The following is a 25,393-nucleotide window of genomic DNA, read 5'->3' as shown; positions in this document are numbered from 1 at the left end:
ACGATCAAAATATTATTTTTTTATAATTGAAACGAGTTCTGGATGAAAATTGAATAGACGGGACGCAAAGTTAATTTTAAATGGTTGTATCGATAGGAAACAATGATACGATTGATTATATTTACGATATTAATGGATTATGTGATATGATAGATAACACGTATTTTTTTTTGATAATTATTGAATTTAAAATTACAATTCACATTAAATTGTTTACAAAAACACCAAGACACTAAAGATACCGGTATTGAATACTTTGAAAGTGAATTAATGGTCAATTGTTAGCCTATAATTTTAAATTTTCACCAACACCAGGTAATGTGTGGTGAAGGTTAAAATTTGCAACCGACAAATTAGTTTCAAATACTGGCCAACAATCAAGCATTAATTGTTTATATTTAATATCTCTCTTTGTCCGCCATGAGCTCACCTCCTAATCTAGTCTACATCTACCTAAACTATAGACCATACGATGGGAATCTAACTTTAAAGCTTTACTAGATTACATTTCTTAAAACTTACACTGATGTTAATACTATAATATGCCAACATTGAACGAGAGCGAAAAAATCTCGAATAATTTCATTTATAACCCTTGATACTCCCCACAGTGTTATATGTACAATTACATCGGTGACGATCACCTAAAGCGGTATGAATTTTTCTACTAAACCAAATGAAACTCAGCAACAATTGAGGTATTGACACTTAAATTAACTTTTGTAAAATATATAGAAAATGTGTACATTTTTACGTATTTAAAAAGTTAAAAAAAAAAATCAAAAAACCTAATATTATTAAACTTAAACTCTAAGTAAAGCATATTTTTCATAAATGAATAATATACACATATCGTTATTTGTACTGTTAGGTTAAATGAATTTTTGTTGAATATTTTCGGGATTCAAGTTTGTACATCTCAACGAATGGCAACATCTACATTCTAAACTAAATCAAACTAGCTGCCTAATAAAAACTTGTACTTAGATAAATAATCCGTGACCCATTCTTTAAAATAAATCTTAAATAAATGCAGCACCATAATGTCAATCATTATTTCTGTATAATATTTGCACCCGAGCATTTTAACTTCAATTCGGACGACGTACCATCAAATTAAGCGAGAGTATTTATTAAATCAATGCTTTTCAGAATCATATTTTATTACTTCACGAAAACAACTAAAAATTTCATGTGTACGATGCGGTCAAAAGGTTAAAAAGAATTAGTCACGGTACCGCTTTTGTCAGCTGCAAATCTGCAATACGTAATAACCCACAAAAATAGAAAGACCTAAGAAAAATCTGTGACTTCACAAACATCTATCTCATCATGTTTATGTAAGACACGCACACATTTTAACTAGAAGGCGAGCGCTGATTGGCTCAAACCGTAGCTGAGTATGTGTGCGTAAGAAATCCGCTTGTCAAGTCACAACTTTGTCACTAAGGCTCATTTAGACGGCGCGACTCCTATGCGAGTCGTAATGCCCGCAGTATTTGATTGCTGTGTTGAATTGAATATCCTTCAATAGGCTAGTTTCCTACTAGTCAAATCAGCTTCTTTTTAAGAACTGTCAAAACGATTTGCTAATATGGAATTACTATGAAATACGTCACGGTCAATTCATTTACTTTATATCTTTCTCTTTGACTTATTAAATAGAAATTATGCTTAAACATAACTACTTTCCACATTTTTCTTCTAATTATGTAGTGCCTTATTTCGTGTACGAGTACATGCATATTTTATTTTAATTATAGGAAACTAGCCTATAGTCCGCAATGTAAAATCGTATGCGAGTTTATCGCATGATTAAATCGAAATTAATTTCCTAATTCGTTGTGCGACGCGCAGGGTGCTCAACTTAATTATTATTTAAGACTAGGAAAGCTAAACAGCAACCAGTTGAGAGTGGGGGGTATTGCCTTAGAACTATGTCGATAGTTTATTCATGTAAAAAAAAACCAATTTATAATTAATTAGATCATGCCTATTATCAGTAGTATTTTCGTTGCATATAAAAAAGTAACATATCGAAAACTATTTTGGTAACAGACAATAAGTACTTACGAACACCCTGCGCTTTTTCGAAACAAAAAAATAGAGTAATAACCGTGTCTATTCATAAATATGTACACATTTTATTAATGTTAATGTAGGTACACATATTTAATCAGTTCCTTAAACTTATCCAAATCGGTATTACGAAATTATGTTATATATTATTTAAATAAATGGTTGCTTTTGAAAGTGTTTTTTTAAACCCTTCGTCTGTGTTTGATAAGGATCCTAACATATGGCGTTGGATTTAAATTGATGTCGTAATGTTTTTATGACATTTTTTTGACATAAACAGACGACGGGTGGTTCACATGGTTAAAAGTTTTGAACCTCAAAATTGTCAACTTGGCCCATATTTTTAACTTGATACTTGATACTATTATTAGCGCCATTTAGCCGAAAATCAACCAAAGAAGAAAATCACCACTCGACTATGCATTTTCTTGAAAGTTCTGAAGTACTCTTTTTCTTAGGACTTTATCCGTGTATACGGAGTTATATATTACTTTGGCGATACCGAAATGGATAAATTATAGATTATTTTAGACACGGCATTGTTCACAGTTGCTTCAGTCTTTGGGAATTGAGTGGTACAACGGTTTTTTTTTAAATAAAGGTACCAGATCTCAAAATACGAACATATAAAAGAATAATCTTAAACACTACGTTATTGATGTACTATTTTAACATTTATAAAGCTGAGTGAGTGGCTAGGGAATGTATCATTTTCGATAAGTTTTCTTTTGGAATGTATAAAACGTATAAATAATAACTTCACTTCGTAAGAGAATAATTTGAGAATTATTAGTCTTATAAATATGGAATGTTGGTTCAAGTTTCACACATCAAGGGTTTGACCCTTTACCACATGTGACGTATGCAATATTTGTTCAAATTAGAACTGTGACAGGCTGGTGTCAGTAGAGTAGAATTTATAACGGCCAAATATGGAACAATATGCGGTAAAGGGTTAATGGACGTCAAAATACTAGAGAACTTTATATAATCGTGGCTGAAGTATTGACACATTACTTTAAGGGGCTAAACACGGTTTTCATCGATTGTTGACAAGTTTTGAGTTGAAACTCCTAAATTTGCACTACATATAGAATTGTAAGACCAACGGCCATCGGTTCTTCAATATTTCATCTCTATTCGTAAGGGCCATATAAAAAAAAATCGAAAAACTCGTACAGCTAGAAGATGTTTATGTCAACTTCAGCCAGTCTGCTCCGAGACCACGGGGACAATGCCGTCCTTGAAACGTCGGAGGTTAGTGTTTAAACATGGTAGTACGTTAAAATTTCTCAATAAATCTTTAATATTCAAGAGTCTTTACCAGTGGGTTTTATGAAATTCCCATACTTTAGATTTAACACAGTCCAGTACAAGCGAAACGTGGTGCTATGCTAGGAAGGCATCTTTTACCTGACGTTAGTGTGAGAAGAATAATGCAACTGGTCACAAACTTAAGAGTTACATTTTAAGTTATGTTAGCTGCCTAAAGATACAAATGGTTATTAATCTTTGTTATATAGTGTCCCCCTCAAGAGTGTAGAGCCTCCAAACAAATCCTGAGTGGATAAAAGGATGTGTAGAAGTGCGGTGTTGTGTGGTCTGAGCAGTCTTATGTTAACAACCTTCTTGGTTTTTAAATAATTAAGGGGCATCGCCCTTTAAGCAAAAACAATATTTTAACCTCAAACCCTTGAAGTGTCAACTTGCGTGAGCTGTCCTAATTCATAAACGTAATTACGTGGTGTCCCTTTAAAGCATACAAAAGTTTAACCTTTTTAAAATGGTGGACACTTGAAAGGACCTGCCTAACCAATCGGGAACGAAGTCAAATTATTTTTAACCAAAAATCCTTGAAGTGTGAACTTGTATGAGCTGTCTTAATTTATCATCCTTCGTTACAGATGTAGTGCGAAAAGGGTTTTCATTTTTCCGGCAACGTTCGTATTTGTCATGCTAGTTCAGTCAATGTCAATACATCTTGTACTGAGACTGACTGAAATAGCATGACAAGTTCGTACGTTTCTGTAACAATACGAAGGCAAATCTTCGCACTACATCGGTACGTGGTTACACCTCGAAGGGGGCGTCCCCCTAACCCCTGATGGTGAAGACGCTGCGCACCCAGCGGCTCTGCTGCGTGAAGACGCGGTAGAGCTGGTCGGGCGTCGCCAGCTCGTCCCACCGGCATCATGCGGTCTCCGCGTCCGGCTCGGGCTTCGGTGGGGCCTCGGTGGCCGGCAGAGGCATGGGGGACTGGAACCTGGAATTAGTGGGATCGTATGTTAATAAGTGACCTTTTTGGAATTCCTGATTTTGAGATTTGGGTGAATCAACTTTTCTTTGCCAGCAAAATTTTGCATACATTACATGTGAACAGAAAAATTAATTTGGATTTTTTGTAATAATTTATACTTCTTATATTAAAGATATGTATATCTGACAAGCTACGCAATGCAACATGTTTCTCTTCCACTGGGACACATTAGGGATGTTACGGAGCTTCGGCTTCGGTTCCGATATACCGAAACTTTCGGTTGATTTCACACCTTCGGCTTCGGCTTCGGTTCCGATTGATTTCAAGCGAAAGTCATACCGAAACCGAAACTTAATGGCCGCAGTACGCGGCGCGTGCCTGGCTATGAAAACAGGTTTGGACTTGTATGTATATATTACATACCTGTGCTATAACATTTTCAATCGTACAATAAGGTGTTCATTTTTATTTCCCATGCCTGTTTGATAATGTCGAGACTATACCTACACACCTAGGTAGGTACTGATTTGTATGAAGGTACTTTTTTAATTAACAATAAAAAATACGAAATATTAATAATACCACTGTTTTATTTTATTACTTGACGCAGGCGAAGGGAGAAAAATTAGGTACTAATTTCTCTCCCTACGCGGCTTAAACATACATCTCCGGTTCCGGTTTCGGCTTCGGTTTCGGTTTCGGTTCCGATTTCGGTTCCGTTAATGCAAATTTAAAATCTCCGGTTCCGGCTTCGGCTCCGATAAAACCACCTCCGTAACATCCCTAGGACACATACTGATTTTAATTAAAAATGGATCGTTTTTTAATTATTCCCTAATCTGGTATGTAAAAGAAGAATCTTTATTCACGATGGCCACGGTAAAACTCACAAAAGTAGAGCTAATAATAAGTAAGGGCAATTCTTGCAAAAAGCAAAAGTTGATTCACACGTTTACAAGTAATGACAATAAAGCGATAGAACTTATAAAAGATTGCATAGCTTCAGTTATGTGTTTAGCTTGGTACCATTTGAACAGATTGTAATATTTTTAATAAACTAATTACAAGTGCTGTGCACATTTTTTCTAAACAATAAAATTCAACACCAATTCGCTTGGAAACACCTAATATGAAATTGCAATCGCAAAGTGCTTTTAGGTAGTTAGAATATATGTTTATCGTTGTCAAGTAAGCCTTCTTGCAAGGCTCTAAGTCTAAGTCTGTGTCAGAATGTCCTATAATTACATCTATAATTATGACCTATCACTTTCATGTTTAGCATTATGCTGTAAATGTAAGTTGGTTGAATAAATATACAATAAACAATACCTAGATATTTTTCTGGCACGAACGTCAAGTTGTTAGTGCTTGACAAAATAAAAACATCGAAAATCCTTTTATCGATAAGTAGCCTTACGTAAGGTTAATAATCACCCCTAATAATAATCTCTAAAATCTTGAATAATCATGTAAGCAATATGTAAACTATTAAAATATGGTTCGTTTTATTATTATTGTCCATTTATTTTCAAACATGTGACATTTGTATAAAACATTAATGTTATATACACCTAAATTCAAGCTCATAATCTCTAAACGGGGTAGGCAGAGCACATGAAACTACTCAAGATCCAGTGCCACGGCAATAACTAATGACATAATTATAATAATTAATGACATATTATAATGTAAGTTATCGATGAACTAAATATCGGAAGGAAGTCACTAATCACTTCGTTCGTGCCATAAAAATATCTAGGTATATTATAGGTAAAAAATACCTTTAATAATTATTTAAGGTTGACGAAATCTAATTAAAATTTTAATCACAGTCCACTCTACGGCATGAATACTGTACGAAGCGGACACGAGACAGAACATAATGTGCGCTAAGTGCCTCGTTTGCCGTAGACACTAATCTAATTACTATATTAAAGGTTAAGGGTGCTTCGTCTTTGGTAAATTGGCAGGCCAGGTACCTAGCCAACGTCATAAATCATCACAAGTGTCTCGTAAGAGATGCAGACTGTTCAATTGCCACGTAACATCACTTCGGCTTGGCCGTTCAGTTAAAATTGTAATTATAGGATTTCGTCAACCTTAAATAATAGGATACTACATAGGATATATTTAAATGAGTTCATATCGTATGTGGCACAATAAATGTTTGTCTTCTGTAGTCTTTGACATTAAAAAACCAATATTTATAGATTTTGGGTATTAAAAGTGTATGATGACTACGTATTTTCGCTTACTACAAAATATGCGACGTTAATTTATACATAACAACAACTATAAACTGATAATATATGAATTTCATTCAATAGGTTACGAATATTACTTTTTATCGGATCGTATGCTTGATTGTGACCATATGTTACTTACAAGTTTTAGCGTAAGCACTAATTTTAATGAACTCTGCTTCAATCTGGTGTATCAACCCAGAGAGCAAACTAAGCCTTATTAAATTTACTCTGGTATCTTCACAATGTTTTCCTCAACCGAAAGGCGACTTTTATATGTATAATAACGACCGATCTGGCGTAGTTGGTAGTGACCCTGCCTGCTAAGCCGCGGTCTCGGGTTCGAATCCCGGTAAGGGCATTTTTTTGTGTGATGAGCACAGATATTTGTTTCTGAGTCATGGATGTTTTCTATGTATATAAGTATGTATTTATCTATATAAGTAAGTATATCGTCGCCTTGCACCCATAGTACAAGCTTTGCTTAGTTTGGGGCTAGGTTGATCTGTGTAAGGTATCCCCCAATATTTATTTATTTATTTATAATATCTTTTGGGTGTTTTGCTTCATCGTCAGACCATGTCTAACTGTCTAAATGGCTGAATATTTATATCAAGCAAGCGTGACAAGTTACCCTCATTCGCTGGTGGCAAAAAAGATTAAAGATTACAATTATATCATTTATATCGGCAATTGTTTAGCGCAGATATATCTCAACTCGCAAGGACCATATATGTGACTATGTGCAGACTTGTTTGTATACTCACCGGTATACACCGTGTTTCACTTAACACTAAAAACCTCAAAACCGTTTGTTCAGAATCGAGAGTAGAATCGATTGAGCTACATCTTGATGGGGGGTAATATATTTGTTTAAATTAGTATTATTCGTTAATTTTTATTTGCCTATTCTATTGCATTCGTAATACAACATTGTGTATATCGCATTGCTAGAGTTTATTTACCTTTTTCAGTATTTAGGGGTATTATTAATACTGGCTGGTTACTTGGACGATTATTTTTTTCGCTACGAGTTTGACGCTGTTTGTCAGTTTAATCTTAATGTTTATTATAAGTCATAACAAATTGAACTCGTACCTAATTACAACCTTGTCATTTTGAATATTGGGTTTAAATCTGCTTACTTCGATTACCTGTCCAATTTGAAGTTTGCTGTGACAAAGCTTTAAAGTGTTTTACAGTGACATCTTACCTGTATATTGGTAAACCTTATGTCGTTGCAGTAACGTACACAAATAAATAGTTTTATGGTTTATGATGGTAGTTAGCAATTATTTTATTGAGTGTAGAGCTAAAAGTCAAGTAGAGCTGTACAGAAAATTAAAAATTCAATTAAAAAAAAGTAACCATCAGATTAAAAGATGAATACTCTAGATGAGTTTAAAAAAATAAAAATCAGTTGGGGTGTCTGAGGTTTTGAGTGATACCGGAAACACGTTGTATAACATCGTAAAAAAAGAAGGCTGCGTAAATATCTGACACTCTCTTACGGCACAGTCACAGAACACCCCACTAGAAGCCAAATGCAAGCGATATTGTTCGAGACGCAAATCACCAATCCTTGCGGGGTGAGGCGGGCGCGCACGGTGCTGCCATTGGTCGTTTGAAATAATGGCGCGCCTTTATGATTAGCAGTAGGGATGGGAATGGGACATGTCTATTATAGACAATGGTACCGGTACCAGTACTGTGGTGAATTTGTTTTGCAACAAATTATAATATTATAATTAAATTATAATAAGGCCTAGTTACCCTTCGGGTTGGAAGGTCAGATGGCAGTCGCTTTCATAAAACTAGTGCCTACGCCAAATCTTGGTAGTAGTTTCCAAAGCGGACCCCAGGCTCCCATGAGCCGTGGCGAATGCCGATGCCGGGATAACGCAAGGAGGATGATAATTGTGATAGCATCTCAATAAAAATCATTCTAGTAACTAATAACTAAACTGTGCATTTTTACTTACGTTTACTAAGTTAAATAACCAACTAAATATTCTAAACTAATCAATGAACTAAATACCACTACAGACTCTACAGATTCTAGATAATTATTCACTATTACAAATCTGCTTTCTTTTATATTTCATAAAATGGTAGCACATGTTACGAACGGCAGTACGAAGTTCCCGCAACAGACATAAACTAACATGGCCCCATGCCTAGTCGTTTACGTGAAAGGGATAGCATATCACATTGTTAACTCGGTAAAGAGGGATGGACGCGCCTCGGCGCCGCTCAGCACAACCATATTGACCAGTATAAATGAACTCCGCGGACAATAAACAATATTCAACAAAATAATTAATTTGACTTAACTGTGGAATGTTGTTCCATCTTTTTTACATGTAGAAGTGTTAGAAGACTTGCCACACCACTTTATGCTGTAAGAGACCATTGTTTGCAACCAAAATTGATTATTTAAGATTTTTTCCCGAGCGGACACGGACACTGTTAGCGGGTCGTATACTTGGGCGCTACTGATCGGTGTCGCACGCGTTCAAACTTTTATAAACCTGATTTGTCGTATGCTTGGTGACCGCGAGTCGCCCTGTAAGGGCCATCTTGTTGTATTGATCTGTGGGCACAGTATAATAAAGCGGACTATCGTACAGTAGTACTTCCCGCTTAAAGTGCCGCCCACCCGCTCTGGGTTACCTCACAGTTACCGCCTGCGAAGAACGCGACCAGTCGACCTGTCTTATCTCACTAATACAAGCATGGTACGCGTCTACGCGAGCTTAAGACTGTGTGCGTAGGAATGCGCTTTTTTCATATATTTGATCGCCATTGTCAAGCTCTGCTTAAAGCTGTAAGATTGGGTCAGATATTTTTGCGTATTTTTCCATTTCTTTGTTGGACTCGGTATAAAGATTGGCCCTTAATCTTTATACCGAGTCCAACAAAGAAATGGAAAAGTACTGAACCACATTTGACAGACACATCATCGTCACGCAGCAGACGTCATACAATACAATTTAACGAATGCTTTAAAGGTGACAGACGGTGTGATGCAACCGGCCCTAAGTGCGTTTTCACATTATCCGATCCGATATCGGATGTCGGACAGATATCCCATACATTACAGGCGCCATCTTGGATTTTTTCTATGGAAATCCTTCCGACATCCGATATCGGATCGGATAATGTGAAAACGGCGTAAGAGTCTTTTACGTAAGCTCCGTGTGCTGAGGTCCATTGTTGTTCTAGGTGTTGAAAAGGTTAAAAATGGAAGATAAATACTTACGCGTCAGGATTGAACTTGTAGTCTACCGGTCCGTAGGGCCCGTCGGCGCGCCAGGCTTTGTCATCGACGTTTGGTACGCTGAAACAACAAGCACTTGATCAAATCTAAAATCGACGATACGCTCAAAATATAGCATCAGCAGGGCTAACACGTGATTGCCGCGATTACCTGTCCTTATATCAGTAATACAATAGGCGAGACGACTAAAAAAAACTAATTAGTCCGTCACTTAGATTATCAAATAATTTTAGACACGTATTTTTTTGTTTTTATCGTAAACGAAAAATTACTACGGTGGAGTGCGTTAAAGTTTCGCGTGACGTCACGCCTAGGTACATTTTTTACTTAGAAGTGACGTCACAAGCCCCCACTCCGGAACTTTGATGCCTATATCTTTGTATTTTTTCATTTAGAAAAAGCGAAAAATATGTGTTCTGTATTTTTGGACGATCTACTGACGGACTAAACAGAATGCCATTTTTTTATGTAGTCGTCATCCCTATTAGAAAAAGACGTGCGGTCCATGTCGCGGCGAGATACTGTCGTGCCAATTATGTGCTAGCCCTAGCAGGCCCGCAGCCTGCCACGAACAACGAAATCCGAAGACAGGCAGTTACGGAAACTTCAGTTTTCGTTTCTCGGAGTATGGTTTCAGAAACACATACAATTTCGCTTTTCAGTCACATATAATAGGGATGACGACTACATAAAAAAATGGCATTCTGTTTAGTCCTTCAGTTAGATCGTCCGAAAATACTAAACACGTATTTTTCACTTATTTCAATTAATAAAAAAAATACAGAGATAGAGAGCATCAAAGTTCCGGAGTGGGGGTTTGTGACGTCACTTCTAAGTAAAAATTGTAACCTAGGCGTGACGTCACGCGAAACTTCAACGCACTGTAACGTCGTCATTTTTCGTTTATGAGAAAAAAGAAAAAATATGTTCCAAAATTCTTTGATAATCTAACTGACGGACTAATTTTTTTTTTTTAGTCGTCCCGCCTATTATAATAGTGTTTATTTTTGCAATTTTTAAGCAAAAGTGTCAGAACTAAACAACTACTGCGCTTGTAAACGTAACTGGTGGAATACTTTACAAGTCTATAGTGACCATAAAAAAAGTATTAATGCCACAAAGAATACACACTAACTATGAATCATGCAAAAAACATGCGGAACACACCTTTGAAGTCGATGATCGTGTACTGTTTTACGGGCATTTTCAGAATTTGGGACCCCCCAATTAGCGTAAGTTGTTAACAAAAATTAACTGTCAGTTTTGTGATGATAATTAAGCATGAAATTTCAATAAAAATATTCTACATCCTCCATCATTTACATTTAGACTGTGAAAAAGGTCAATTTTTAGACCGATTTTATGCTTAATTGTTGTTGTTAAGCTCATACGTTTGTTGTATTTCTCTGAAGCGTGCCGTACGTCAGGTATTTGTGGTACATTTACTCACTGATTCTCAGGCTGTAGTCGCGCAAGGTAGGGAGCCTGCTTGCGATGGTGATGAAGGACGCGTAGACAGCTCGGGTTTCTCACACGTTTGTAGCATGTCACTGAAGCGTGCCCTAAGACTCCTAACAGCTACGTCAGGTACTTGTGGTACTAATATTACTCACTGGTTTTCAGGTTGTAGCTGTGCAAGGTAAGCCGCCTGCTTGCGATTGTGGTACATGTATGTACACGTAGGGTTCCTCATACGTTTGTTGCATGTCACTGAAGTGTGCCCTAACACTCCCAACAGCTACGTCAGGTACTTGTGGTACTAATATTACTCACTGGTTTTCAGGTTGTAGCTGTGCAAGGTAAGCAGCCTGCTTGCGATGGTGGTACATATGGACGCGCAGACAGCTCGGGTTCCTCATACGTTTGTTGCAAATCTCGCACTGTAGGGTCCCCTCGCGAGTGTCATGCTTGTCCCGAATGTGAACCTTCAGGTTGTAACGGTTGGCGAAGAACCGGTGGCATGACGGACACTTCACGCCGGTCGTTTTACAGTTCCAGCCTTGGGTGGGGAAAGGGTAAAATAAAAGTTAACATAAAAGTGCACAGGATGGGTGAATATTACACTTAGACAGATAAATGGATGCTGATGCGCAATAATGTGTTATCCCAGAAGAATTTTTCAATAAAATGTCAACTTTAATCGTCAAATTTTTGAGTTGACATCTTATTGCAAAACGCATGTAGGATGACACATTAATGCGTATCAGCATCCGTTTATGAATCGGGATAAAATAATAATGAAAAAGTCATTAATTAAAGCTTAATCAAAACTGATAACAAAATTAATAGAAAATTAAATAAATAGGGTCTCATCGGTGCAAAATCCGCGGCGCCATATCAGTATCGCGGATCAGATTTTAAAAACAATATTTCATAAAAATATACACGACTTAAATCGTATATACCCTAATTGGACATCCTAACATTGCCCTTAGTGAATAGCTGGGTTCACATCGCGAGGCAATATGTCAAATGTAGACGTGCTTCAGCCGAGGCATCTTGAGGCACTGCCTAGGCACGTTTGCCGCCCGAAATGAGGAGAGACACTCAAGAGTTCATTGCACAGATAAAGAATTTCATACGTGAGAGCGAGAAGATGGTATTTTTACAAGCTTTTATTCAACTTGCCTTGTTAGTATGTTAGTTTGGGTCAAAACGTAGAAGCTAAATTTGACCCAATTCCCGGTTTCCGATTGAGCTGAAATTTTGCACACATATTTTTTTATTTTATTTATTAATATATATACAATTTACACAGCATTACAGTTTGCACCAAAGCGCTGGCAAATTTAAACATGCTTAGAAAAATAATTACAGTATTAATTATGATTAATTCATGCAAATACACAATATACAATTGGAAAAAATAAGAATAGAAAGAAATGTTTCAACAAAAAAAAAAAAAAGGATTTATACAATACATGTCAAAAAATACGATGAACAGTCACAACAATTTATTTTCATTCATCCATCGTCTCACAGTATCTCAAACAATCACGACACACATTCACCCATCTACTATCAAACACATCGCAATCAGGAGCTGATGTCAGGAACGCATTAATGTCCCTGAGGGCTCGGAGAACTGGGGAGTGTCTGCAGGAGACTGTACGCGCAAGAGGTACCGCTAAAAGACTGGGGCACCGCGGCCTGAGCTGGTTCTTAGGGACGAATGGTACCGAAAGCCTAACAAGTTTTGACACCAAATCAGGACAGTCACTCTTTCCCCTCAATATACTACACATATATGTCAAAAATTTGTAATTACGCCTTACTTCCAGAGAGTTGAAGCCAAGCGATCCCAGCAAGAATTTAGTAGGGTACAGATAGGGATAGTACCCATACAACTTTTTATACAGAAACCTTAGAAACGCTTTTTGTACTCTCTCCAGAAGTAGTGCGTAAGTACTTTCGTAAGGGTTCCAGACAATTGCCGCAGACTCAAGTTTGCTACGAACCAGTGACGTGTACAAGAGCTTAATCACCTTTGGATTTTGGAAATCACTCGCACTTCTGATAACAAATCCCAGTCTTTTAAAGCACTCCGAAGCTAACTTTTTAATGTGTTCATGAAAGGACAGGTGATCATCAAAGATAACACCTAAGTCCTTGACTGTTACGACCCGGGACACATCCTCGCACCCCAATTTGTAGACAGCATGTAATGGTCTTTTTGCTCGGCTAAACGTCATGACAGAACACTTGGATGCATTGAAGTGTAGCTTATTAATAGCACTCCACTGAAAAACAGAATCGATGTCGTCCTGTAACTTTTTGCAATCAGCTATATTTTTTATTCCGAGTATCAGTTTCAGATCATCCGCATACAGTAGGCATTTGGCATGTTCAACTGTTTTCTCAAGATCGTTTATCATAATGCCAAACAGCAATGGACCCAAGATCGACCCCTGACTAACACCCGAACGCGTTGAATACTCCTTCGACACAAAATTTCCGTGTTTGACAAATTGCTTCCTATCACCTAGGTAACTTGCGAAAAATTTAAGGAGCTTAGGTGAAAAGCCAATACGGCATAGTTTGTGCATCAAAACGTCGTTGTCAACGCGATCGAATGCCTTTTTAAAGTCTAGATAGAGTATATCTACCTGCTGGCCCTCATCCAAATGCTTCGATATGTCATCAACTAACGTGAGGAGGTTGGATTCAACTGACCTATTTGCTCTAAAACCATGTTGTGAATTGCATAAAAAGGGAGAAATTTGCGAGACTATCAATTTGTGCAAGACTGATTCAAACAGTTTAGCTAAAACCGATAAGATTGCAATAGGTCTGTAGTTCTCGACGTTAGAGACATCGCTAGATTTTGGTATTGGAGTGACTCTAGTAATTTTCCAACAGCCAGGATACCGCCCATAAGACAATGACAGGTTAAAAATGTGACAAATGGGAAGAATTAAGCAATCTTTACAACCTTTAATTACGTATGCAGGGATGTTATCAGGACCTACTGAACTACGCGGCTTCAGTCTTTTGATGGCTGCGTCAACATCGCGAGGCTCGATAGCCGGTATATTTACATAATTCGCGGTTCGACTTTGGTCTTGGTCGATAACAGCTTTATAGTCAAGCTGCGGTACATCAGACAAAAAGACACTGGCAAAAAAGTCTGCAAAAGCATCTGCCGCATCAGGACCTACGTGCTCTGCCCCATTATGCCGAACAGTAGCTTCAAAACCCCTTTAGCCCTTAAGGAGCTCATATGCCGCCAGAAAGCACGAGGATTGATATTTATCCTTGCTTCTAGCCCACTGACATACTCATGGTAGGCGCAAGAAATTCTGTTCTTTACACTTGCTCGCAATGTAGAATAGCTTTTATAAACAGAGACATCTTTGCTTTTTTTCCATTCCCTATGAAGTTTCGCTTTGTATTTTAAATCTTTGATGATATCTGCAGTAAACCATACTGGATATTGTCTACACATCGAGTTTGCACGTATTTTCTTTGGGATTGCGACGTCAAAAGCAGAGTAAATGATTTTATAAAATGTTTCAACAGCCAACTCTACATCATCTGCCAGAAACACTTCACTCCAAGATACTTCGGTTAAGTATTTATAAAGGCTTTCGTAATCACCCTTCGCAAAATTATAGTCATATTGAAAGTCAATATTACTGGGTTCAGCAGAATTCCCTACTCCATCACTGATACAATCGATGGAAAGTAATATATCCAAAGGAGGATGGTACGCATCACGATTCGGGACAAGACCGCCACCTGCAACTTCCGAGACAGACGCTTTAACACGTTCTGACACCAGCACAACATCCAGCTTACCCCCGTACGCATTCAACACACCATTCATCTCTGTCATGCCACAAACAGTTAAGAAATAACCATAATAGTTAAGAAGAGCTTGAGATGCATATGTAGGATTTATGTTTAGATCGCCTACTATAACTACAGTTTGCTTTAAGGATGTCACTATGGATTCCACTTTGTGAAACCACTGCATATACATCTCATCGGTGGCTCTCGGATGGATATAGACAACACAGATGTGGAAAGACGATTTTTCCGTTGTGACGGCTGCCCATAGATCTTCACCTGTAGATGTCTCTAGTTCTTTTCGTCTCCTCATAGTGATACCAGGTTTGCAGGCTAGTAGGACTCCTCCGCCGCGAGAGCCCGTTGACCGGTCACGACGGAGTAGTTTCCAGTCAGTATGTAACACTTCCGCGTCTTCCACAGAATCGGTTAAAAAGCTTTCTGTGACGGCAACTATGTCACTGTCACAACTGGCGAGATATTGTCGGAAATGCTTCAGCTTGGTGTTCAGCCCTCTGACATTCTGGTATACCAAGTGAACGGTAGGTTTGATCTTCCTCTGATGCGCTCTCTCTTTGTTTAATTTATTGTTGGTGGATATTTGCCGATTTACGAAAAAACCACTCTTTGACTCTAGCGTTAACTGGCCACACGTCCGGGGACAGACATTTCGCATAATACGCAACAGGTACTCCAATTTTATACGAACGGTAGTCACCTCTTGTCTTCAACTCCATTATTGAGCAAGTCATCTCGTCGCATAGGCTTTTCACGTAAGGTAGAATTTCATCTGGTCCAGATTGCATGTTCCAGAGGTGTAGGTACTTTCGCTCCTCTACCGCCCTAAGTCCTGTAATTTGAGGGCCTGCAGTTCCTCGCACTGAAATCCTTTTCTCAGTCTTAGCATCGTGGGCCCTTGGCAGGTCATCAGCGGATTTGACGGATACATTTTGCTGCCTACTGCCCTGAGGTATCTTTTGCGTTACTTGGCTGTATGTGGAGTTTACAAACTCGGGCTGTAACGCTTGAGGTTGCTGTTCGTGAGTTGGTGATGCCGGGATTTCTATCTCAGTGATTGCCTGATTCTTAAGTGATTTCACCTCATGCTCATCATTTTCAGTACTACTCTCAACCTTTTCGCTATTATTTCCTTTCCTTCTCCGTTTTCTCTTAGGACTTGGTTTAGATGTGAGTCTCTTTTTCTGAAGATCCTCTATTATTTTGTCTTGCTCGGCTACTTTCTTCTCATATACGTTGATTTTTTGTTGTAGTAAGGACATTCCTGTAATGTGTGCTTTAAGCTCTTCCATTTGGTGTCGCAGGCTACCCAGAGCGCATACCTCCTTCCGCAGTTCCCGGACCTCTAGTACCAACTCTGAAATATGCATCTCGCTATTCTTCTCTTCAGTGTTGATAGACTCCAGCGGATAACGGTGTCCTCGGAATCGTGTGATGGTATCCTGAGCCGTATAACTGGTATTCAAGCTGGTATTCATGCTACCGATTGAGTTTCGGTCACGAATGGGGGTATGGCTATTGTCACCTTTAGGAAGCGAGGATTTGCAGCAAGGACATAGCCACTTATTTTTGTCCTCCTGTGTTAGCTGATCAAATACTACAGGTGAAATTTGTATGCATTCAAGATCATACAACAGTGCGCATTTCATACACACCATAAAATAGTGTGTACGTACTTCTTCGCCACATCCACTACAAATGTTTGCCATTTCTGAGCTATGAATTTTCGACTTAAAGTAATATTTTGAACAGATAGTAGTGTCCTCAAGCGGCAGCCGCATGCACTAATTGTCCTGATAGCAATCTTCGTAAACGCAGCTTAAATTGAATGCAGCCGTGCGAATATTTTAGACTAGCAACACAGGTGACTCCTCCTCCTGTCAGTTGTAGCTCCAATCAGAGGTTATGATGTCGTGTTTATCCCGTTAATTATTTCCAAAATTCCGTTGTATTTCGTTCGAAGGTGAAGTTTATGTTCAAAAACAATGAAAAAAAAAACGGTAAATTCAGATGTCTCACCGTGTATTTTAGCCTCCAGGGTGCTCCATTTGTGTTTATGGTGGGACGATTCAATCGTAAGTACTTCAGTGCACTTGTTTAACAACAATTTAACTTCTTAAACAATGTTTTGGAAATAATTATTATAATAATTCGCAAGAGCTCTTGTTTACAGTGTTTACTTGGCGAGAGTTGCCAGTTGCCATGTATGTAAATCACACGACAATGCAATATTATGGTATCATGGAGCTGATCTGATGATGGAACAGAAAGGTGGTCATAGGAACTCTGCTATGAAACGTCGTATCCCCGTCGATAAGGGTTTTTTTTAAACGTCTCGGAGAACAGTAGATGACTGTTGAAAGAAAAGTACAGTCGACGATAAAAGCTTGTGCCAAAAATTACATTTTTGCAAAAAAAAAACTCTCACGCATATGAATGACAGTGACATGCCTAGGCACTTGCACAGCCGGCGTATCATGCTTCCAATTTTATCACTTGTCCACGTGGATAAGACAACTGTCACTCTCACACTGACATACTTGCCAAAGCGTGACGGATGCTTTATCCACGTGGATAAGTGATAAAATTGGAATCATAATTAATACGCAGGAGCTGCCTGGTGGGATAAAATGTCAGTGTGCCTCATTGCCTCGCGTCGTGCCTTGCTCTGCGTGGACCCGGCTTATATGTAACTGGTCAGTAAAAAAAAACAAATGATTAATAAAAAATAATGGTGTAAACTATTCTACTTACCAGATTCTTTAGCAGACTCGGGCATAGCAAGCACGCTGTGGTAAAGGTCGCTGTCGAAATCTATTAGGGGTTCGCTGAATGTGAAATAAAACCAAATTAAAATGAATTCAAAAAGCCGGTACTGCGTGCGGATCGGCGGGATACGAAACCATCAAACCGGATGATATTGGATAACTATTGTCCCGGATCTGTAAGTTCACATTTTTGACACATTTGTTTTGAAGTATGTTGCGATGTGGCTAAGACGTATCGTTTGCCAAATCTAGCGATTAATTACGAATTGGTTGAATCGATTAGGCCCTAAGTAGGCGCTTAAACAAATATATTTTATTTAAATATATTCATAAGGTCGCGCGAGTGTGTAAAATGTGAACTTACAGCTCCGGGACAATAGTTGCGAATATTGTCTCTAGAGGGATATTGTTATTGGCCTACACATAGTATTTGGCTCCATTTTAAGTTTTTGTGGACTTTTAAAGTGTCTTGGGACTTGTGTGGACGCTTGGAGCGGAGCGTTAGCGGGGCTGGCTCGCCCGCATGCACGCTGCGCAGTGTCGACTCAAGACACTCAGGAGCTTCAATTGTTTGACGGCCCGGCCACGACATTGGTCTAAGCGCGACAGCGGTGAGCGGCAGCCATACGTGCGAATGAAGTCCCATCGCTGTGTCTCGCTCCAATGTATGGCCGCCGCTCACCGCTGTCGCGCTTAGACCACTGTCGTGGCCGGGCCGTAACATGCACGTCGCGCGCCCTGCTGCACGCCCAATATAAGCGTACACTCAGGCCTTACACTAAGAGCTCAGCCACGACATTGGTCTAAGCGCGACAGCGGCGAGCGGCGGCCATACATTGAAGCGAGACACAGCGATGGGACTTTTCATTCGCACATATGGCTACCGCTCGCCGCTGCCGCGCTTAGACCAATGTCGTGGCTGGGCCGTAAGGCCTGAGTTAGACGGCTTGCGAACTCGCATGCGATTTTAGTTACATTGCGTGCTGTTGAGGTTACATACAATTTTGCACAGCCCTCAAATACCTCAATGTAATAAAACTCGTATACGAGTTCTCGTACCGTCTAAATGGGCCCTAAGGCACACTCTTAACAATAAACGATCAGGGGGGTTACCATGACGTGCTAAAGCCGTTCAGTTTAGGTTGAGAGAGAGGGACGGAGCTATGTAACTGCTATAGCTTTGTCCCTTTCTCTCAACCTAAACTGAACGTCTTTAGTACGTCATGGTAACCCCCCCCCCCGGCCCTGTCCTGACTTTCCATCAGGCATGACTAAAGCCAATCGCTGATCACTTAATCATAAAAAAAATTATTGTTTTATTTTACTTCTGCTTAATTTTGGAGTGTCAAATTACTATGTGTACGAACCAAAGGCTATAGCAATAACGTTAGAGAGACTTGGGACAATCAATCTCTAATAAACAGGTTTTGGTTTCGTTTCGTATTCGACCGAAGCAGGTGCAAGTGTGAATCTATAACTAATCTTGAGGGAGCAAATTATGTGAATGTCTAAAAAATATCAAAAGATTACTATGCAATAAACGTGATCTATTTAACACTAAATAACACTAAACTAGCAGTGAATTTCTAAAAGTAACAAAATTAAATAATTATAGTTGAGTACATATTTTCGTGCAGCGTAGCGTTGTACATTTAACGGCCCAGCCACGACATTGGTCTAAGCGCGGCAGCGGTGAGCGGCAGCCATACGTGCGAATGAAAAGTCCCATCGCTGCATCTCGCTCCAATGTATGGCCGCCGCTCACCGCTGTCGCGCTTAGACCAATGTCGTGGCTGAGCCGTAAAGGTTGTGAGCAGCGTCTAAAAATAAGTACAGTCAACCAATTGGAACCCTAGGCCACTCTACAACCATGTCAAAATGACAAGCAGTAAGAGATCTTACAATCTGATATTTATAACGTCACTATGACATAGTCATAGTTCTACAGTGGCCTAGGATTCCAATTGGTTGACTGTACCTAAGCATAGTTTTCTAACTCCTTATATTAACGTTCGTGTCTGAACACTGGTTATTTGCATGTATTCTTATTTTACTACATTCCGAGTACGAAAACGAAAGAGACGCGATGATAGCGCGAGCGATGAACTATATATCTCTCGCTCTGTTTTGTTTACATGGAAGCGACTACCTTTTGTTCGTTTCTATCGTCGATAGCTCATTGCTAACTCGCTTTTGGAGGGTACGTGTCTAACGGCCCGGCCACGACATTGCTCTAAGCGCGTCAGCGGTGAGCGGCGGCCATACATTGGAGCGAGACACAGCGATGGGACTTTTCATTCGCACGTATGGCTGCCGCTCACCGCTGTCGCGCTTAGACCAATGTCGTGGCCGGGCCGTAAGGCTGCTCACATGTGATTGTGTATTATCATAGAGGAATAAGTAAGGGAAGAGTTTCATCTCCATACATCAGTAAATGCAAATTATTTGTACTGACATGAATGACGCTAGCATTCACGCGTCAATCACGCGTCAACTAGCGTAAATTATCAGTACTGCTACTTGTCAATAGATGTCGCGACGAACGAAAAGTCTAATGCTCAACAATTTTTGCCTTTATTCCTCTACTATTATATTAGTTTAAGCGCTGGTAGCCTAGCGGTAAGTGCGTGCGACTTTCGTTCCGGAGGTCGCGGGTTCGAACCCCGGCTCGCACCAATGACTTTTTCGGAACTTATGTGCGAAATGTCATTTGATACTTGCCAGTCGCTTTTCGGTGAAAGAAAACATCGTGAGGAAACCGGAATAATTCCAATAAGGTCTAGTTACCCTTCGGCTTGGAAGGTCAGATGGCAGTCGCTTTCGTAAAACTAGTGCCTACGCCAAATCTTGAGATTAGTTGTCAAAGCGGACCTAAGGAGGATGAAATTAGGTGTTATATTAGTTTACCAAGAACGCTACGCCGCCCGCACCCGTCAATCGTATAAGGTATACACAGTGACTCACCCGTCCGACGCGCATTCATTGTTCTCGCTGACGGGCACAGGACTCTCGATGACGGGCCGTGGCTTCTTCTTCGTTCCGGATAAGCTGTTCTTGGTTGGGGTGTTCTTCAGAAGCCTGAATAATAATTAAACATATCATAACGTTAGTAACGTAGTTGTAGTATGTTGCAAAAGAAAGTGGGCCATCTTTTTTTCAAAGTGTTGCTCACCCCACTTTTTTTTTGGACTTGGAAATGTTTATGTGGTTTCACAGAGAACCTCCTATAGAGTAGAAATCTTGTATATTTTGTTCGCGATACGAGTCACCAGTGTTTGGGGTGCGAGGAGCGGGCGGGGAATGTGTTAAGCGCGCTGTGATTGGCCGTTTCAAGGACGGCGGGCAGTCGCGCCAGATGAAAAGGGACAGAAGTATGACTGTCCCTCTACTGACGCGTAAGTGGCCAATGTAAGTTGACCTATGCCGGCTCTGAATAAATTATAAATATGACTTATTTGTGGAATGTAATGCCGTCTGTTTTTAAATTTGAGCTTCTTGTTACCTTTCCACACCATTTCACACTACAGGTGGACATCTTTAAGGCATCAAAATACCCTTTTCCAATTTTTTAGTGCGAAAAACACGCGCTGCTTTCGGGTCTGTTACTTGGTCGATACTGATCGGGCACGGCGAGCGCCCGCGCTTATATCAGTGCAAATACTAGGAAGGCTGGCGACCGCGAGTCGTCTTGTAATGGATGTCTATAGGGGTTGGTCTGTGTGTGGTTTCCACTCAGAATCGCGAGCTTTTAATCCTAATAGGAGAAAAAGAGTCCTGGGGGCCGGTTTTTGAATTTCGAACGCACGAATCCGCCGTTCGTAAGTCTGTGGAAAACGACGTAATGCTATTTTAGAAAAAGACGGCTAGTAATTTTAAAACTAGTGGTAATGACCACTCGTTTTTGATTCTGTTAGTAGAATTTAAATCACTAGTAGTGGAGATATTATTGAACGAATTTCACGAAATCGAATAGCCGAGATTCAAAAATCGGCCCCCAGGTTTTTTTCCATTCCGTTACAATTTTTTCATACATTTTATATGTCGGTAACGGAATGGAAAGTTTGAAAAATGTACAGAAATCTTGGGACATTTTTTTCTCCTATCAGGATCGAAAGACCTCACGATTCTGAGTATGAATCGCGTAAAAAAATAACCATGTTACAAAAAGTGGGGTGGACAACTTTGAAAAAAAAAATGGTCCAAGTAGCGCTTTATGCGCGCAAATTTACAGTATCTTTGTCTTTAGGTATACTGCGCCCAAAAGAATGGTATGGGCACTGTAAATGTCATCTCGCTTTGTATGGTAGGGTAGGGCACAGCACAGCAAATGAGATTCCCGATCTAGACCAGGAGGCCGATTTTGAGTCTCACTGTCACTAAAATACCGGTTGAAAACGGTGACTTGCCTATTATTTTCAGTGACAATTTTCTGAATTCGAACGCGTGAGACTCAAAAATCGGCCGGCAGAGCCCAACTGGGGAAGTACCTATATCCATACTAATATTATAAATGGGAAAGTGTGTGTGTGTCTGTTTGTTTGTCCGTCTTTAACGTCAAAACGGAGCGACCAATTAACGTGATTTTTTAAGTGGAGATAGTTGAAGAGATGGAGAGTGACATAGGCTATCTTTTGTCTCTTTCTAACCCCCCACTTCCCTAAAATAGAGGGTGAAACTTTGTATGGAGCATTCCGCAATTTTCGAATAAAACGCGAGCGAAGCCGCGGACAATAGCTAGTTACTTAATAATGCTGTGCTCTTGTCGGCGATCTGGTGTTAGTACTACAATGATATTGGCTTGGTTGCCACCGATACACGGTGTAACATGAGGGAAATGAAAGATTTTAACTACGCATTTCGGAGGGCAAAATAAAGATGAAACGTTATAATAATATGACAACAAGCAAATTTCGCCAAAAAAAAATTTTTTTGTAACGTTTTTTTAATTTTATTGGATGTATTTTCACATAAAAAGTGAATATTATTCGTAAAACTGGCACTCGAAATAAAAATTTACATGTTTTTTCTAAAAAAATACTTTTCTGCAAAGAGTTACTATTAGTTATTTTTTTGACATCTATCAAAGAGGATAGTTAGATTATGTCCGATAACGGCACCATCGCCATCAAAATAGCGTTTTATTTTGAGATATAATAAGTAATTTTTATTTTTTTAAATGCTTATAACTCAAAGTAGGCGTAATACAGAAAAGTTTATATAACATTTTACTCTTCTAATATGATGAGGAATACGCTGTTAAAATTATTCGGTTCCCTAATGTTACACGGTGTATAAAGTATTATGGTACCGTTTGAGTGGGCTGCGGGCGTCGTCACGGGGCGGTGGGGGGGCTTCGGTGGCGATGGTGTCGTCTCCGCCGGGCACCCACTCGGGCGCGTCCGTCGGCTCGGCCTTCGTCGGGCACTCTTCCACTGGCGGCGGCGATTCCGAGCGCTACAAAATATGAGGAGATGATTAGAAATGTATTATAGTACTAGGTATGGTATTGGATCGTATCTTTATAATGGAGATTATGTATTGGGGTGAATAAACTTTTTCTTGCCTGTTATTGCCATGGTTACGGTCCCCTGAGTCACGCTGGTTTTATGCAAAATTATGCTACAGAAATTATGCAAGCATGTCCATGTTTGTAGGTGGCAAATTAACGAAAGGGCTTGTTAACACCAGAAAAATGCATGTTTGCATAGTTTAAGTACCATAATTTTGCATATAACCAACGTGACTCAGGAGACCGTAACCATGGCAATAACAGGCAAGAAAAAGTTGATTCACCCATTATTATATCGCGTAATACATTTCACATACTGGGCTTAATCATTTATACACGATTAGGACCCCGTATGTCATTAACAAGTTACTCTATTTCCAATTTCATCCAAGTGATCACAAATAGATGAAGTGCGGCATGTGCTGTGCACACTCGAAACGGGAAAATATTCGAATGTAAAATTTCGATCCGTCTGTTCAGTGGGCCGGAACCAAGTCAACAATGTTCAGTGAGCTCGGTAAAAATCTAGGGTGTCTAGAATGTCTGGGTATTCGCTCCTGCATTGAAAAATAAGTCCTAACATTATGAGGCAAATTTTAGGGTTTACTATACGCTTACAGTGTCCTGCGTGTCCAATAGGCTAGTTTCCTACTAGTCAAATCAGCTTCTTTTTATGAACTGTCAAAACGATTTGCTAATATGGAATTACTATGAAATACTGAGGAGTGACGTCACGATCAATTCATTTACTTTATATCTTTCTCTTTGACTCATTAAATAGAAATTATTTTTAAAAAATAACTACTGTCCATATTTTTCTTCTAATTATGTGGCGCTTTATTTCGTGCACTGCATAAAATATTTTATTTTAAGTATAGGAAACTAGCCTATTCAACAATGGGTTCAGGATGCTGTTGGGGCTAATCTCGCTTTTGCAGTGCCTCTAGCATGTTTGCGGAAGCTCACATGGACGATTACTACGCCATAATGAGGAAAAGAGTCGCTTCTCAAACAAATCGCCTACAGGCTAGCTCAACAGCTTGCTGGCCGATATCGCCAATAGATTGGACAGTCCATTTTTTTTTCTTAATAGATTTGAGGGCGGTGTTGCCCATAGCCAATGTCGAGTAAAAAGGGTAGGAAATTATATACGCGGAAAGGAAAGGAATATACGGAATTTGGAAAAAGTGGTCAGAATAGGTAGGTGTACAAATAAAGATTAGTAGTAAAGTAATAAATATACGTAATTATGTAATATGCTACACTTTAATAATGAAACCTGTTAAAATTATATAAAAATCTGGATTAAGGAGTAAGGAAGGGATGTCGGTTGGAAAAGGAATATGTTTTGATTGTAAGGTCTCCATAAAAGCGGGACAGTCCATTTGCTAGACACTGGGCGTCCCTTCATTGTCCTGTATACCAAGACCAAAAGTAGTTAGTTGTTTGTCAATTAGATTAATTAGGTTAGAATGTACTACTAGTCATGTAAGTATGTAGTTAACACTCTATGGGCAAATTGGGGAGAAAAAATATATTATTATTATTATACTATTTTTCACTTTAGATGAGTTCGGTGACACTTCCATAAATTCTGAATTACGCATACTATGTTCATTAAATATTCTTGTGAACTAAATTATATTTTTGCGTAAAATAAAGAAAAATATATAAAATCTGTACTTTTTTTAAATACATTATCAAGGTATACATATTTACTAAATTCCATGAAAAATGAGAGAACAATAATACTATTTAGAAATAGGTGGACACACACTATTTAATAATGAAAACATTGTAAAACATGGAAAAAATAGGCCAGTTACATTTGCCCCCCCAGTCGAGATTTGCCCCGCTGTACCTTAAACGTGCTAGGGTGTACAATATTGGATTTTAAAATTAGCCTACTTCACATAAATAAATATGGACAATTCATGCATAAAATATTTA

At 39.1% G+C, this 25,393-nt stretch overlaps 1 protein-coding gene across 2 annotated transcripts in view; it reads right to left on the bottom strand.

The window, feature by feature from the left end:
• Positions 1–3,227: 3,227 nt before the first annotated feature.
• The window catches only part of LOC125240617 (protein bric-a-brac 2-like), a 47,367-nt gene continuing 25,201 nt past the window's right edge, over positions 3,228–25,393 (bottom strand). For both annotated transcript variants that reach the window (XM_048148581.1, XM_048148580.1), the window contains exons 4-9: positions 23,243–23,388; positions 20,899–21,012; positions 17,921–17,994; positions 11,633–11,858; positions 9,842–9,919; positions 3,228–4,342 (exon numbers count right to left, since the gene is read on the bottom strand). In XM_048148581.1, coding sequence (XP_048004538.1) covers positions 4,270–4,342; positions 9,842–9,919; positions 11,633–11,858; positions 17,921–17,994; positions 20,899–21,012; positions 23,243–23,388 — 711 coding nt within the window. In that variant the 3' untranslated portion in view covers positions 3,228–4,269. The remainder of the gene's footprint in view (positions 4,343–9,841; positions 9,920–11,632; positions 11,859–17,920; positions 17,995–20,898; positions 21,013–23,242; positions 23,389–25,393) is intronic.

The sequence above is a fragment of the Leguminivora glycinivorella genome, chromosome Z (genome assembly GCF_023078275.1).
Source record: "Leguminivora glycinivorella isolate SPB_JAAS2020 chromosome Z, LegGlyc_1.1, whole genome shotgun sequence".
In the NCBI taxonomy this organism is placed as follows: Eukaryota; Metazoa; Arthropoda; class Insecta; order Lepidoptera; family Tortricidae; genus Leguminivora; species Leguminivora glycinivorella.
Note: the sequence above shows the minus strand (reverse complement) of the source record. Positions and strands in the feature narration are given on the sequence as shown.